This window comes from Lithobates pipiens, unplaced genomic scaffold (genome assembly GCF_037356315.1).
Source record: "Lithobates pipiens isolate NorthernLeopardFrog02 unplaced genomic scaffold, aLitPip1_a1.2 Scaffold_19, whole genome shotgun sequence".
Classification (NCBI taxonomy): Eukaryota; Metazoa; Chordata; class Amphibia; order Anura; family Ranidae; genus Lithobates; species Lithobates pipiens.
In genome coordinates, this window is record NW_027507764.1 from 516,235,097 (window position 1) to 516,252,068 (window position 16,972).

At 44.2% G+C, this 16,972-nt stretch overlaps 1 protein-coding gene across 1 annotated transcript in view; it reads right to left on the minus strand.

The window, feature by feature from the left end:
- Positions 1 to 16,972, minus strand: part of ANGPT1 (angiopoietin 1) — a 433,269-nt gene that overhangs the window by 177,593 nt on the left and 238,704 nt on the right. The window contains exon 2 of the mRNA XM_077493172.1: positions 11,486 to 11,641. Coding sequence (XP_077349298.1) covers positions 11,486 to 11,641 — 156 coding nt within the window. The remainder of the gene's footprint in view (positions 1 to 11,485; positions 11,642 to 16,972) is intronic.

The following is a 16,972-nucleotide window of genomic DNA, read 5'->3' on the forward strand; positions in this document are numbered from 1 at the left end:
CCCTTGTGAAGATGCGAAATGTACATTATTCTCCTCCTATTTTATTTTATCTGGGGAAATAAAGTCCAACCTGGTGCTGGATAGAAACCCTTAACTAACCTCAGGAGAAAGACATAGAAAAGATGTGTGGCCTGCGTGCCACTGCAGATGAATGGCCAACTGAGTGCCGCTGCGTGTTTGTGTGGCTGATTGTATGCCACTGAGATGTGTTTGGAAGTTAGTTTGCATGCGGATTTGCATGTAGGTGCGTGCCGCTAAGTGTTTTATACTACTGGAGACGATGTTGCATGGTTGCAAGGGTGTCAGTGAGTGTCAGGTTGCTGAGATGATATTGTTAGGTTGCAGGGGTCTTGATGAGTATGAAGGTTTGTTTTTGAGACAATATTGCATGGTTGCAAGGGTCTCAGTCTGGTTTGCTGAGACAATATTGCGTGGTTGCAAGGGTCTCTATGAGTATGAGGTCATTTGAGATGATATTGCGTGGTTGCAAGGGTCTCATGAGTATGAGGTCGTTTGAGATTATACTGCATGGTTGCAAGGGTCTCGATGAGTATGAGGTTGTTTTGAGACTATATTGCGTGGTTGCATGGGTCTCAGTGAGTCTCAGGCTACTGAGATGATATTGCGTGATTGCAAGGGTCTCGATGAGTATGCGTTTTTTTTTAATTTGTTATGATGATATTGCATGGTTGCAAGGGTCTGGACAAGTGAGGGGTTGCTTAGATGATATTGCATTTTGCAAGGGTCTCAAATGAGCGTGAAGCTGTTGAGATGAGAATGTGTGGTCGCAAAGGTCTAGATGAGTGTGAGGTTGCTGAGACGATATTGTGTTTTGCAAGGGTCTCAAATGAGTGTCAGGCTGCTGAGACAATATTGCATGACTGTAAGGGTCTTAATGAATGTCAGGTTGCTGGGGCGGGACTGCGTGGTCAGAAAGGTCTTGATTATGATTTTTTTTAATAAACTCTGTTGGGCGGAGGGCTTTAGTGAGGACATCTCCCCTTTGAGACAAAGGATTCCCCAGTCCCTTTCTCTGCAGCCTCAGCTGCACTGACGATGAATAGCCAGACGACAGAGGCTCCTGTCCATTCATAAACTGAAGCATTGTAAACACTGTTTACTCTGCTCAGTTATGAATGGACATAGTCAGTGACCACTGACTCTGTGCATTCAGAAAAGGAAGGAGGCGGTAAATGACAGATTTACCAGCTCCTTCCTACGCTCTCCATCCTGACAGATCTGGGGCAGGGGGACCAGGGGAGATCACGGAGGGGGACCGGAGAAGGGCATGGAGAAGGACATGGAGGGGATGCAGAGGGGGAGCGGAGGACAACATGGCGGATGACTTTAGAAGCACGAAGGAGGAAATGGAGGAGGGCACAGGGTACAGTCAGGGATGATCGGTGCTGCGGTGGGGACCGTTACAAGCACTGATCTCCCTGTATAGGTTTCAATAAAGCAGCTGAAGGCTGCAGGAGGGAGAGGTGGAGAAGCGGCTGTTAGCTGCTTTATTGAAATCTATACAGGGAAATCGGTGCTTGTAACGGCCAATCATCCCCTGACTGCCCTGTTATCAGATTAGGCATCAGGGGAATTTGTACAAGTACAAGTACTCATGCAAATGCTCGGTATTGGTATCACTGTATCAGTGTAACTCTACTTTTAATATATTAATGTTTTAAACTATAACTAAAGTGAGAAATCATATATTACACTGTAAGCATAACAAACAGTTCCTTGGTCACAAAGGGCAGGAAAATCAAAAACTTCCAAATGAGAAGAGTCAGGAGATTTCGCTGTTGGCATATTGATGGCATATTATTGATGACATATTAGAAGTCAGCCCAACAGGCTGATTCATCAAGATGTAAGTAAAGCCAAGAACAAAATCTAAAGGGATAATAGGCCTTTCCTGCTCTTCTAAAAAAAAAAAAAAAACTATATTTTTATTTCTGTCTGTGATGCTGTTGAATAGCCCCACACACTTCCTGTCTCATTAAATGTTGTCAGCAGGACAGGAAGTGAGGGAAAATATATATCACAGTGCCCTGGATAACAGTAAAAAAAACACCAACAGGGATTCAAACCCTTGCCCACTATCCAAAACAAAAAAAACAAAAAAAAAAAAATCTGGTTTGAAAAACACTTTAAGTAAAGACTTGTTAATTACAAAGGAGGGATGTAATTATGCTTGCTTTCATACAGATAGCAACCAGTGGAAGCATTCATAAATGTGTACATGAAATGCAACATTAGAAATTTGGATAAGCAAAGCAGAAAAAAATGTGTGGCTCCTCAAAAATTAGTTTGAAGTAAATATTACAATAATAGCTTAAAATTTATAATTTACTGAAAATACACTACAGTTCCCTTTAAAGAGATTCAAGGCAGTCTATTAAAATAAAAGAAGCCACAAAGAAGAACGCACTTCTTAATAATGGTCCAGCAAGCAATTCCCATAATTGCCTAATGGCTGAATCATTGATCTTTGTTCTCGTTCATGCCAAAGTTGTAAAAATGTCACAGGTACAATTATTGTAAAGCTAGAGTCAAATTACTGAAACAAAATAAATAGGAGTGCACTATATCGGAAATTAATAATCTACTTCAAAAAGGAATTAATAGACGAATGAACACATTTATTTAGGCTAACGTATGTATCACTCGCAGCCATTAGTTCCAGTGTTTATTTGAACTTAAATGTTGTTTAGTTTACTGTTTGACCTCAACCTTTATATGAATGGGGCCTTCAGTGTTTTCATTGCATGGAATACAACACTAAAACATGGGACTTTTGGCTACACACCCTCAGTGTTGACTTTTCCAGCTTCAGTGTATATCATTTGTTTAACATGTACCACTGACACACTTATGAGTATATTTATGATAGTATCATGTATGACATTGATTTTTGCAGTAGTTGGATAAAAGGATAAAACCTTCATTTTCACTGTTGTTGTATTACTGCTTGTAGCCAGGGGTGAATGAAAATGTCATCATCATAACTATTTACTGAATCCTTATGACCTATACACACAGTCGGACATTCCGACCACAAAATCCGTCGGATTTTTTCAGACGGATTTTGGCCGAAACTTGTCTTGCATGCACACGATCACACAAAGTTGTCGGAAAAAACAATCCTTCAGAACCCGGTGACGTAGAACACGTACGATGGGACTATAAAGAGGGCAGTAGCCAATAGCTTTCGTCTCGTAATTTATTCTGAGCATGCACGGCACTTTGTCCGTCGGAATTGTCCACACACGATTGGAATTTAAACAATCAGATTTTGTTGTCGGAAAATTTTAGATCCTGCTCTCAAACTGTGTGTGTCGGAAATTCCAATGGAAAAAGTCAGATGGAGCCCACACACGATCGGATTTTCCGACAACAAGATCCAATCGCACATTTTCCGTCAGAAAGTCCAACCGTGTGTACAGGACATAAAAGTTTGTGACCAAGTGATTGCTATTCTCAAGGAATAGGAGTGAGATTAAGTGATTGGCCACTACTGTACTGCTCACTGTTCTGCTTGATGAAGGGAAAGCTGTATTTGAGAACCTGTAGTGCAAGCATCTCTCTGAATCCGGCTTCCCCCACTTTGTTTGCTGTGTCTTGGATATTACTCCACGAGCCATCAGATCGCATTTATCAAAGGTACTGCTCTAACAGATAGAAAAGCCCTGCTGTTTTACCAAGTGGGCCACCTCCACATAAAAGGAAATTGAGATTGCCACTTCAGGCTCTAGTGGGTCCTTATATAATGCTAACAGCTGGTAGTGCAGGAAGGGAAAGAGCTTGTCTCAGCTCTATAAAAGTCAATAAAGAAGGAAAAGACGTTCCAGTGAAAGCAGCCTCAGCCTAGACTCCATCTAGGCCATGCCCCAAAATATTTCACCCCACCTATGGGGCTTAGTCATGGGTGGGTTGAAATATGTGTGGGGGGGGGGGGGGGGGGGGTGGCTTGGACAGAGTCTAGGCTGAGGATGCTTCTACTCTTTAAATTAGGGTTTTGTGTAATGTGTGGCTCCTGGGACTTTTTTTCCTTTTTCATTCTCCTTCTCATAAAGACACAAAACAAGCAGGTAATAGCACAGACCAGTCCTTTACCCTCTTCTTGCCTTTTTTAAGTGCAGCTTCCACAGCACAGGTCCTTCTTAATTTTTACTGTAAAGAGTAAATTTTGATCCCCCTTATTTTGCCTTTGGTTGGGGATGACCAGCCTGAAAGTGATTGCTGTGGGCAGTAGTGATGGCCGAACGGTTCGCCCGGCGGTCGTTTCGCGGCGAATTTCCGACTTTCGCCGTCCGCGGGTTCGAACGCCTTTTTCCGTCGTTCGCCCCGGCGGACTTACGTGTTTAATGTATACAAGAACTTTAACCTTTCGTGACACGTTTATCATGTGTTACAGGACAACCAATTGAGACATGACAGCTCATGGACACTTGGACATTCCCCCTAACCTATAAATACACCCGATCCGGTGGCCATTTTACATTCTTTCTTCTGTCACTGTAGGGAAAGGATCCTGTGTGGAGTAGGGACAGAGAAAACGCTAGCTATTTGGTACACAAAAGTTCTTTTCAGGACTGGTATAGGTGTTAGGTCAGCAGCCTGAGTTTCTTTTGTCAGTTTAGATAAAGGGACAGAGCGCTGTATGCTGCTATTTTAGGGACAGCTCAGCCAGATTAGTCTTTCTTCATCATCATCATCATCATCATCATTAGCTGTTACTATCAGGTCCACAAAAGAGCTGTTCCAGCTAATCGTTCCAGCCTACTCTTTTTTGCCAATTTGTATAGGGACAGGCAGGAAGCAGTGTGTCAGGCAGTGAGGATAATTTTAAAGACTTGCTGTTACTATTAGTTCCACAAAGGTTCTTTTCAGGACTGGTATCAGTGGTACGGTAATAGGCTTGTACACGTATAATATTCTTTCTTCCAAATATAGAAAGAATATTATACTTGACTGCTGCCCTTCTGCTGCAGTCTGCTAATCATTCACAACTCACTTGTTCCACAAAAGTTCTTATAAGGACTGGTAACTTGGTCTGTCTAGGGTGCTACGGTACATAGGCTTGGGTGCGGTACAGTCTGCTGTTCTGTAAGGACCGCTATCGGTCCACAATAGATAGGGTTGCCGTGCACTACTGCTGACCGCTGCCCTATACTGCAGCAGTCCTTCAGCGGTATAGGGACTGACGCACAGTCTGCTAAACACTAATACACAACCTGCTTGGTCCACAAAAGTTCTTATAAGGACTGGTAACTTGGTATAGGGTGCTACGGTACATAGGCCTGAGTGCGTTACAGTCTGCTGTTCTGTAAGGACCGCTATCGGTCCACAATACATAGGGTTGACGTGCACTACTGCTGACCGCTGCCCTATACTGCAGCAGTCCTTCAGCGGTATAGGGACTGACGCACAGTCTGCTAAACACTAACACACAACCTGCTTGGTCCACAAAAGTTCTTATAAGGACTGGTAACTTGGTATAGGGTGCTACGGTACATAGGCCTGAGTGCAGTACAGTCTGCTGTTCTGTAAGGACTGCTATCGGTCCACAATACATAGGGTTGCCGTGCACTACTGCTGACCGCTGCCCTATACTGCAGCAGTCCTTCAGCGGTATAGGGACTGACGCACAGTCTGCTAAACACTAATACACAACCTGCTTGGTCCACAAAAGTTCTTATAAGGACTGGTAACTTGGTATAGGGTGCTACGGTACATAGGCCTGAGTGCGTTACAGTCTGCTGTTCTGTAAGGACCGCTATCGGTCCACAATACATAGGGTTGCCGTGCACTACTGCTGACCGCTGCCCTATACTGCAGCAGTCCTTCATTGGTATAGGGACTGACGTACAGTCTGCTAATCACTAACACACAACCTGCTTGGTCCACAAAAGTTCTTATAAGGACTGGTAACTTGGTATAGGGTGCTACGGTACATAGGCCTGAGTGCGTTACAGTCTGCTGTTCTGTAAGGACCGCTATCGGTCCACAATACATAGGGTTGCCGTGCACTACTGCTGACCGCTGCCCTATACTGCAGCAGTCCTTCATTGGTATAGGGACTGACGTACAGTCTGCTAATCACTAACACACAACCTGCTTGGTCCACAAAAGTTCTTATAAGGACTGGTAACTTGGTATAGGGTGCTACGGTACATAGGCCTGAGTGCGTTACAGTCTGCTGTTCTGTAAGGACCGCTATCGGTCCACAATACATAGGGTTGCCGTGCACTACTGCTGACCGCTGCCCTATACTGCAGCAGTCCTTCATTGGTATAGGGACTGACGTACAGTCTGCTAATCACTAACACACAACCTGCTTGGTCCACAAAAGTTCTTATAAGGACTGGTAACTTGGTATAGGGTGCTACGGTACATAGGCCTGAGTGCGTTACAGTCTGCTGTTCTGTAAGGACCGCTATCGGTCCACAATACATAGGGTTGCCGTGCACTACTGCTGACCGCTGCCCTATACTGCAGCAGTCCTTCATTGGTATAGGGACTGACGTACAGTCTGCTAATCACTAACACACAACCTGCTTGGTCCACAAAAGTTCTTATAAGGACTGGTAACTTGGTATAGGGTGCTACGGTACATAGGCCTGAGTGCGTTACAGTCTGCTGTTCTGTAAGGACCGCTATCGGTCCACAATACATAGGGTTGCCGTGCACTACTGCTGACCGCTGCCCTATACTGCAGCAGTCCTTCATTGGTATAGGGACTGACGTACAGTCTGCTAATCACTAACACACAACCTGCTTGGTCCACAAAAGTTCTTATAAGGACTGGTAACTTGGTATAGGGTGCTACGGTACATAGGCCTGAGTGCGTTACAGTCTGCTGTTCTGTAAGGACCGCTATCGGTCCACAATACATAGGGTTGCCGTGCACTACTGCTGACCGCTGCCCTATACTGCAGCAGTCCTTCAGCGGTATAGGGACTGACGCACAGTCTGCTAAACACTAACACACAACCTGCTTGGTCCACAAAAGTTCTTATAAGGACTGGTAACTTGGTATAGGGTGCTACGGTACATAGGCCTGAGTGCGTTACAGTCTGCTGTTCTGTAAGGACCGCTATCGGTCCACAATACATAGGGTTGCCGTGCACTACTGCTGACCGCTGCCCTATACTGCAGCAGTCCTTCATTGGTATAGGGACTGACGTACAGTCTGCTAATCACTAACACACAACCTGCTTGGTCCACAAAAGTTCTTATAAGGACTGGTAACTTGGTATAGGGTGCTACGGTACATAGGCCTGAGTGCGTTACAGTCTGCTGTTCTGTAAGGACCGCTATCGGTCCACAATACATAGGGTTGCCGTGCACTACTGCTGACCGCTGCCCTATACTGCAGCAGTCCTTCATTGGTATAGGGACTGACGTACAGTCTGCTAATCACTAACACACAACCTGCTTGGTCCACAAAAGTTCTTATAAGGACTGGTAACTTGGTATAGGGTGCTACGGTACATAGGCCTGAGTGCGTTACAGTCTGCTGTTCTGTAAGGACCGCTATCGGTCCACAATACATAGGGTTGCCGTGCACTACTGCTGACCGCTGCCCTATACTGCAGCAGTCCTTCATTGGTATAGGGACTGACGTACAGTCTGCTAATCACTAACACACAACCTGCTTGGTCCACAAAAGTTCTTATAAGGACTGGTAACTTGGTATAGGGTGCTACGGTACATAGGCCTGAGTGCGTTACAGTCTGCTGTTCTGTAAGGACCGCTATCGGTCCACAATACATAGGGTTGCCGTGCACTACTGCTGACCGCTGCCCTATACTGCAGCAGTCCTTCATTGGTATAGGGACTGACGTACAGTCTGCTAATCACTAACACACAACCTGCTTGGTCCACAAAAGTTCTTATAAGGACTGGTAACTTGGTATAGGGTGCTACGGTACATAGGCCTGAGTGCGTTACAGTCTGCTGTTCTGTAAGGACCGCTATCGGTCCACAATACATAGGGTTGACGTGCACTACTGCTGACCGCTGCCCTATACTGCAGCAGTCCTTCATTGGTATAGGGACTGACGTACAGTCTGCTAATCACTAACACACAACCTGCTTGGTCCACAAAAGTTCTTATAAGGACTGGTAACTTGGTATAGGGTGCTACGGTACATAGGCCTGAGTGCAGTACAGTCTGCTGTTCTGTAAGGACCGCTATCGGTCCACAATACATAGGGTTGACGTGCACTACTGCTGACCGCTGCCCTATACTGCAGCAGTCCTTCAGCGGTATAGGGACTAAGAGTTTTGTCACAGGGTGATTTAAAAAATGACAGGCAGAGGAAGAGGCAGGCCCTTCCGCAGGGGTGGTAGGGGTAGGGCAGGAGCAACAGCCTTGAGCCAAAGTGGGAAGTTGCAGAAGGTGCGTTCAATTACTTTAAAGGACGCACCAGACTTGGTTGAGTGGCTCACTCAGCCTTATTCTTCTGCACCCTCCTCATCCTCTCGATCTGCACCCTCTTCTTCACTCTCTGCTATGTGCACCCCCAAAGACACTACCACCAACAACACCACCACCACCACATACCTTCCGCTTGAGTGCAAATGGGGGCCTTCATGCTCCAGTGTTTTAATAGGGACCCCCGTATAAAAAGCATGAGGGTCAAGGACCAGTACTGGGTGGCAACGTACTTAGATCCCCGGTACAAACACAAAATGGCGGAAATGTTACCGCCGTCGCAGAGGGCTGTCAGAATCCAGCACTTCCAGGCCTTGCTTCGAGAAATGCTGCATTCTGCTTTTGCGTGCGCTGGCAGAGGAGCAATTCCCACTCCCAGAGAAGGATTTGCGGGTACCAATCCAACAGCGCCTGCAAGAAGAGGCCGGTTTGAAGATGTGTTGGTGACTTCGGATATGAGGTCATTCTTTCAGCCGACCCATCGACAGGTGTCATCCGGATCCAGCATCAGGGAACGCCTAGACCGTCAGGTGTCCGACTACATTGGGTTAACGGCCGATGTGGACGCTCTGAGGAGTGATGAACCCCTAGACTACTGGGTGGGCAGGCTTGACCTCTGGCCAGAGCTTGCCCAATTTGCAATCGAACTGTTGGCTTGCCCCTCATCCAGTGTCCTGTCCGAAAGGACGTTCAGCGCAGCAGGGGGGATTGTGACCGATAAGCGTACTCGCCTAGCTCACGACAGTGTTAACTACCTCACATTTCTAAAAATGAATGAGGCATGGATCTCGGAGGAATTCAACACATGTGATCAGTAGACCATGTATATGTCTATAAACAATTTTTGGAATCAAGCACACAGACCTTCTTAATTCATTTGGCTCACTTCCCTGACCCAAAAAAGCACACCGTACTATATGCCCCTACCCTCCTCTTTGAAGAGGTTGAGCGGTGTCATATTTCTACTGGGGCTGCTTATTATGAGGGGTTCCCACCATCCCTGTGCTGTGCTGACTTCCTCCTGGGTGTTCTTATTATGAGGGGCTCCCACCATCCCTGTGCTGTGCTGACTTCCTCCTGGGGGTTCTTATTATGAGGGGCTCCCACCATCCCTGTGCTGTGCTGACTTCCTCCTGGGGGTTCTTATTATGAGGGGATCACACCATCCCTGTGCTGTGCTGACTTCCTCCTGGGGCTGCTTACGGTGCTGCTGTCAGCGCTGTATGTCACGGAGCTGCTGTCAGCGCTGTATGTATGTCACGGTATGTCACGGTGCTGCTGTCAGTACTATATGCCCCTACCCTCCTCTTTGAAGAGGTTGAGCGGTGTCATATTTCTACTGGGGCTGCTTATTATGAGGGGTTCCCACCATCCCTGTGCTGTGCTGACTTCCTCCTGGGGGTTCTTATTATGAGGGGCTCCCACCATCCCTGTGCTGTGCTGACTTCCTCCTGGGGGTTCTTATTATGAGGGGATCACACCATCCCTGTGCTGTGCTGACTTCCTCCTGGGGCTGCTTACGGTGCTGCTGTCAGCGCTGTATGTCACGGAGCTGCTGTCAGCGCTGTATGTCACGGAGCTGCTGTCAGCGCTGTATGTCACGGAGCTGCTGTCAGCGCTGTATGTCACGGAGCTGCTGTCAGCGCTGTATGTCACGGAGCTGCTGTCAGCGCTGTATGTCACGGAGCTGCTGTCAGCGCTGTATGTCACGGAGCTGCTGTCAGCGCTGTATGTCACGGAGCTGCTGTCAGCGCTGTATGTCACGGAGCTGCTGTCAGCGCTGTATGTCACGGAGCTGCTGTCAGCGCTGTATGTCACGGTGCTGCTGTCAGCGCTGTATGTCACGGAGCTGCTGTCAGCGCTGTATGTCACGGAGCTGCTGTCAGTGCTGTATGTCACGGAGCTGCTGTCAGCGCTGTATGTCACGGAGCTGCTGTCAGCGCTGTATGTCACGGAGCTGCTGTCAGCGCTGTATGTCACGGTGCTGCTGTCAGCGCTGTATGTCACGGAGCTGCTGTCAGCGCTGTATGTCACGGAGCTGCTGTCAGCGCTGTATGTCACGGAGCTGCTGTCAGCGCTGTATGTCACGGAGCTGCTGTCAGCGCTGTATGTCACGGAGCTGCTGTCAGCGCTGTATGTCACGGTGCTGCTGTCAGCGCTGTATGTCACGGAGCTGCTGTCAGCGCTGTATGTCACGGAGCTGCTGTCAGCGCTGTATGTCACGGAGCTGCTGTCAGCGCTGTATGTCACGGAGCTGCTGTCAGCGCTGTATGTCACGGAGCTGCTGTCAGCGCTGTATGTCACGGTGCTGATGTCAGTGCTCTGTATTACGGTGCTGCTGTCAGTGCTCTGTATCTCCTGCACCCTCTTGTTTGCCTACCCTGGTCCCTGACCTTCCCTCTCCTCCATTGCCTTCATTAGCTCCATAGTCCTGAATTGTCAGAACAATTTCCCAAATAAAAAAAAAATGCTTGTAGTTATCGATCCCAAATTCACCTCATACATGTATTATGCTATTGTCCAGGTGGTGGGACTACGTGCTACCCCCTAATAATTACCCCGTGGCCGCAAATTCGACCTAAAGGTTTGCGAAATTCGCCTCCCATTGAAGTCAATGGAGCCCGCGGCGAACGGTCGTTTTCGCGAACGTTTGTGCCCGTTCGCGTTTCGCGTTCGCGAAACGTCCCGTCGGAAGTTCGTCCATCACTAGTGGGCAGTGACATAAAAAAAATCTTGCTGCTATGCCCTCTTCATTGTGTTCCTTTTTATTCAGTCTGTGCCATTTAAAGGAGCTTAGAATCCACTGTCCTTACCATACATATACACGTGGTGTGGTGGTTTTTCAGGAAGCCATTAAAACTACCCATATTTTTTGGGTGTATGGCATGAAAATAGGCACAACCAGAGTGGAGAGAAAATATAAATTTAAGATAGGATCCAAACACGAGACAAGAGTCCACTTAGTCACCATGCTTCCATACTATTTTTGCTGCTTCTCCTCCAGCAACTATATTGTATCTCACAAACACAGATATTGTCACCTACCTGAGTCTCCACATCAGTGAGTTTCCTAGTCTGCTCTGCCGTTTGACTCAACAAACTTGTTCCTATTTCCAGCATAGTAGCCGTCTGGTTCTGAACCGCATTTTGCTGCATCTGAACCATCTCTGACTTCATGTTGTCCACAATATAGTTCTCCAACTAATTAAAAAAAAGTTAAAAAAAATTCAATTAGTAGGTAATAAATGTATTTTTTGTTTTCAGTGTTCAGAAAAAAACATGCATAAACAGATTTGTAATACAAAAAGCCATCCATTATTGTGAACTGGCCAGGTGAAGTCTTAGATATGCAAAAAGGAAAATGTGTCCAGATTCATTTTACTGATAGTCTTATAACGTAAAAAGCAAAAGCATTTCAGGGTTTCAAAAGGCCTCCTTTAATTAGAACTATACATCACAAATGAAAGGTTGTCATCCCTATTCAGTACTGATTGTTGTGTATATAGTTTAATAACCAAGTAAAGATACGTCAGAAAAATAGATAATAAAACAATAATGTATATGAGTACACCATACAGTATTAAGGTGTCTAATAAAATAAGCCTTGCATGGAAATTCTTAGTTCAAGAATACATTTAGCATACAATTTTAACAGTTGATATTAGGTGTGATATATATTGGTACCTAAAAATTATTTCAAGGGTTCTTCCGGGGTCAAAAAGCTCGAGAAAGGCTGTTCTAGATCATGAATAGATAAGACTATAAATACAGTAAAGCATATGATAAATAGTTATGTAAGTCAAGGCAGCCTATCACAGACAGTTGTAGAGGTTTATGAAATCTCTGGTGAACCAACCACAGATTTCTTGGCGTGTTAAACTTTATTTAAGCATAATCTAGTTTGTTTAAAAAGTTTCCAATTAAAAGATTGTAAACGTTACTTTAAGCTATCATTTGAGTGTTTCAAATATCAAGGTTTAATCACTTGATTAATTACAACAAGCTCATTATAGAATAAGGGTTGAAGGTGAAGGGAATTGTTAATTTGTTGCAAATTGTTTAGAAGCAAAGGAAAGAAAATATATTTTGCCTTTCCCTAGAGAAGCCCAACGTGAGGTCCTGTTCTTTCTTGATGATTCATATGGCTCAAGGTTTATGTGTGGCTTACAAACAGCTTAAAATGTTCACAATACAGAACAACTCTAGAGCTGAAGCTGGGTGGATTATTATACCCACAATCCAACATTACATATAAAAACATTACATATAAAATACAGTGATTGCTGCCTTACAATGACCAAGTCACACTTCCAAACATCACAGCCAGATTTTCACTGCAGAAGCAGCAGAGCTTGATGAAGAAAAGTGTGATGATTGGACAATACAGGAAAAGCCGGTGCTTTCTAACCTTAGTTATGAGATCTAACCCTCCTCCCTCCTGTTTTTGATGCAGGCTATCCGATAACAACTATGAAGGCTGACTTATAGCTGCAGGTTGTCTCAACTGTGAGTATTTTACACAGTCAAGCAATGGCAAGAGGAATGCAAATGCTAACACCCCCTTATGCATTCCTACTGCCAGTGCTCGTCTTGGGAAAGTGCTCACAGCCAAGACAAGCTGATGCTATGAATCAGTCGTCTCCTTCATAGCTGTTGTCAGCCATTGGTTGAATGATGCCGATCATCATTTACCCAAAAGACTAAAGACATATAGTGATGAAAAGGGGAACTGCACCAGAGAGTGAGTATTGCATTTTGAAGTTGTTATTGCTTTACCTAAGGCTGAGTTATTCATTTTCTAATTATAAGTTTTATAGGTAAACAGTATACAGTTCTAAAATAAAGATCTAATGTTGTGGAGTTCATGTACAACCCTTACCAGCAACAGGGAACAGGTCTTCTAGAGTCCTGGACAGGAGAGTGCTGCCTAATGGAAGAACTATTCTAATATGTCTAGCTTTCACATCACAACTACACACATAAGTATCAGATATAATATTACTAGGTCTCACATACATCGACTAACCCCAGAGTAAGGCTAGGAAAGCAGAAAAGAATATCTAGCAGAACATATTGCTTTTCATAGCTATCCCTGTATTATTACTCTTACCATTTTCATAAGATAACAAGTTGACATAGAAAAAAAAAGTAAATTAAGTCTTAAAATTTGAGTAATAAAATATCATCTGACTTCAAAGGTTCCTACAAGTCTCCCGCACTAATCTGCTTTACAATTGCCTGCCAGGTATGAAGAGATAGTAGAAGATTTTATGATTGTATCTGTTTCCACAAGTTTTATGTTTCTACAATTACTGACTAGTGTCAACAGCTTGCAGCATTTTACTCTAGGATTTATAAATGGCACACATAAAACATTATCCTAGGCATGGCTAATACCTTTAACATCCAATTTGTCTTGTTTTACATGCTTAATGCTTTCCCTTGCAGACATACATCGAGATACATTGGACATGTGTATTTATAGGGCAATAAATGTCTAAACTGTTACAATGTATTGGAGGAAACAAGCAAAAGTCTTTCTAAGCTTGGGGCTTACAGTTTTGTCATTCCAATGACAGAGGACAGTAGTGTGGAAGACCACCTATACAGTAGCAGAAATTAGAATGCCAAGAAGGATGATAGGTGGGGTCAGTGCTGTACTTGGTTTGTTTCTGGATGATTCATTTATTTAAGTGCGATATTTAAAAAGTAAACCCAATCACTAAAATGTCATATGGCGCACGGGAGGCGCCACTCGCGGCATATAGCCGCTGACCGCGGCGCGCTCAGTGTGCCTGCGCGCCACTGTCTACGGCGCATGCGCCGTAGACAGCGGTGTCCGTCTTTCGGCAAATATCTCCTAAACCATGTAGGTATAGGAGATATTTCTTGGACCTACAGGTAAGCCTTAATCTAGGCTTACCTGTAGGTCAAAGTTGGTTGTAAGGGTTTACAACCACTTTAAGTCTTTTGGTCTAGAGCAGTGAGCTGCAAGCTGGGCCCATGGGCCAGATGTGGCTCTTTGCTTGCCTTTATAAGGCCCTTAGATCACTTCCAATTACACCAACAATGGGTCATTCCTCCTTCTACTGATACCAATGATGGGGCGCTATTTCTCCCACTGACACCAATGATGGGCACTATCCCTCTCAATGATACCAACCATGATGGGTCACTTTTCCTCCACTAATGATAAGGGAATAGTCCTTCTCCTGCCAACAGTAGGTTATTTTCTAGTCCCACTTACCACAATCTGACTCCCCTAAAGTCTGAAGGACAGTAAGCTGACCCTTTTCTTAGAAAGTGTGGAGACCACTGGTCTAGAGAAATGGAAAACTGTGAGCTGTTTCAAAGTCTTTCATTCAAAGACTAAAGTAAAACCCTTGGTTAGAAGAAAACAATCAGTCATTCTTTATATTCCATTATTGTTTTTTCCATAAGATGAGTTCCTTCCATTGGCAAACAGGCAACAAGTGCAGAAAGGATAGGGTATTACTGTAAAAATGTTTTAGATTGTCATACCAGGGCTGAATATGTAACTATTATTTTACACTGAGTTTAGCCACACAACCCTGCAGCTAAAATGTTAATTGGGAGCCTAGATGTTTTTTCAAATATTACATGGCACTAATTTCATTAAGACCCCATTCACATTGAGGAGGTTTTCAGGCATTTTAGTGCCAGAAATAGCCTCTAAATAGCGCCTGAAAACCGCCTCCTATTCATTTTATTGTTTCTTTTCACACTGGGGCGGTGCGATTGCGGGACTTTAGGAAACGTCCTGCAAGCAGCATCTTTGGGGCGGTTTGGGAGCTTTATCGCTAATGGCCAACCCTTTTAGTGTGAAATGTATAAAATACAAAATAATGAAAAGCTAGACATACCAAAATAAAGACTAAATGATTGATAGCATTGTGCTTTTCACCAACAATACGTAAATATTTGAACTAATGCAAATAAGGGGTTTCGGCAGAAAGCTGAGTTAGAATTGACCCCTGGGAAAAATAACCATTTAACATTGAGTTTGTCCGTCGTTGTTAACTAATGAGAAAGCTTTAACAGATTTTCCTTCTGTTCCATTTAAGCAATCTAACCTTACTTTAAAAATATTTTCATACACATGCTCAGAAAACAATTAAAACTTTCTGCCTGTATTAAGGGTGTTTTAGATTTTGTCAGGGCCGTTTTTTATAGCTTGGCTTTAGCCTAATGATTTGTTTCCTTTAAACAAAAATTAAAAGCACCTACATATTTCTGTCATTGTACTGGGTATAGACTACTTATGAAAACAACAGATTAAACATATGTTATGTACTTAGTAGCACAGCGAAGGTTCCAGATTCCTGAAATGGGCAATGCATTATACTTCTTAAAGCATCTTCCAGCTTGGGCTCTGAAAGGTCAAAGTTCAAAGTAAAGCCTAGTAATCTACTATGTCTTAACAAAGCTCTGGGAGGTTTATTGCTGCTTCTGTTGTATAATAGAGAGCTTTTTTGGTAAGTGTCTGGGAACCTGAGTTTGACATCCTGTAACTATTTGGAAAGAGATTTTCTCCTGGTAATACTTTAGCATACAATAGGGGAGGAAAAGATGGCTTAATACAAAAAAATGTATACGACTGCAAGAATTAATTAGAATTAATGTATTATATATGTTTATATACTGTAGCACTAAGAGGTCTCTTTATAAATACAGGCAAAAGAAAGGTCTCCACACATTGGAGAACCTACCTACAGAGCCAAACCATTTCATTCTTTATTTTTTTATATAATAAAGTTTTTTATTTTTTTATATATTTTGGTAAATTTAAACAAGAAAACCAGTTGGGTCACTCAAGGCACTATGGAGTTTTACTTATTTTCAGGAACCTGATTAAAAGAATATGCATGCACATACAAATGCACGCACACACAGCAGAATGCTTGTGGACGCGCCTGCATGTCTACCACAGATACTGGCACCAAATGGACTATTTAAACCTAAGTACTGCATGGGATCATTTCTGGATTGTCTTTGAACTTGTATCTGTTTTCCGTGATCCTGAATCCTGCTTGACTATGTTATTGACTCAGCTTTCATCTGACCTGCCTCTGGATTACCCCTGCCTGTTTATGTTTACTGCCCACCTGTGCTATCAATCTTGGCCTGGACTCTGGACCAATTACAGTACATCACCAACCTCTGCTCATCTATGGCCTTGATCTTGCTTGTCTTTTGGTGCCTTCCTGCCCAGCTGTTACTAAACTCAGCTTGTGACCCGACTCTAGTCTCTACTTGTCTGGGTGAAGTTAGGGAGCCCTCATCACTGCATCACGTGACGCCTCTTCGTATGTCCAGGAAGTGAGCCTACGATGAGTGAAGGAGCGAGGAATCTCCTTGGCCTGGTGGCCGTAATACAGTGTGAAGTCCTTGGAACCTCAGAAGAACTATATGCGCAATTCGGCGCCAACACCGAGGGAGGCTACAGACTGTATAGACATTAGCAATGAGTCAGGTATTCAAAGCTGACTAATCGTGTTGAACATCATCACA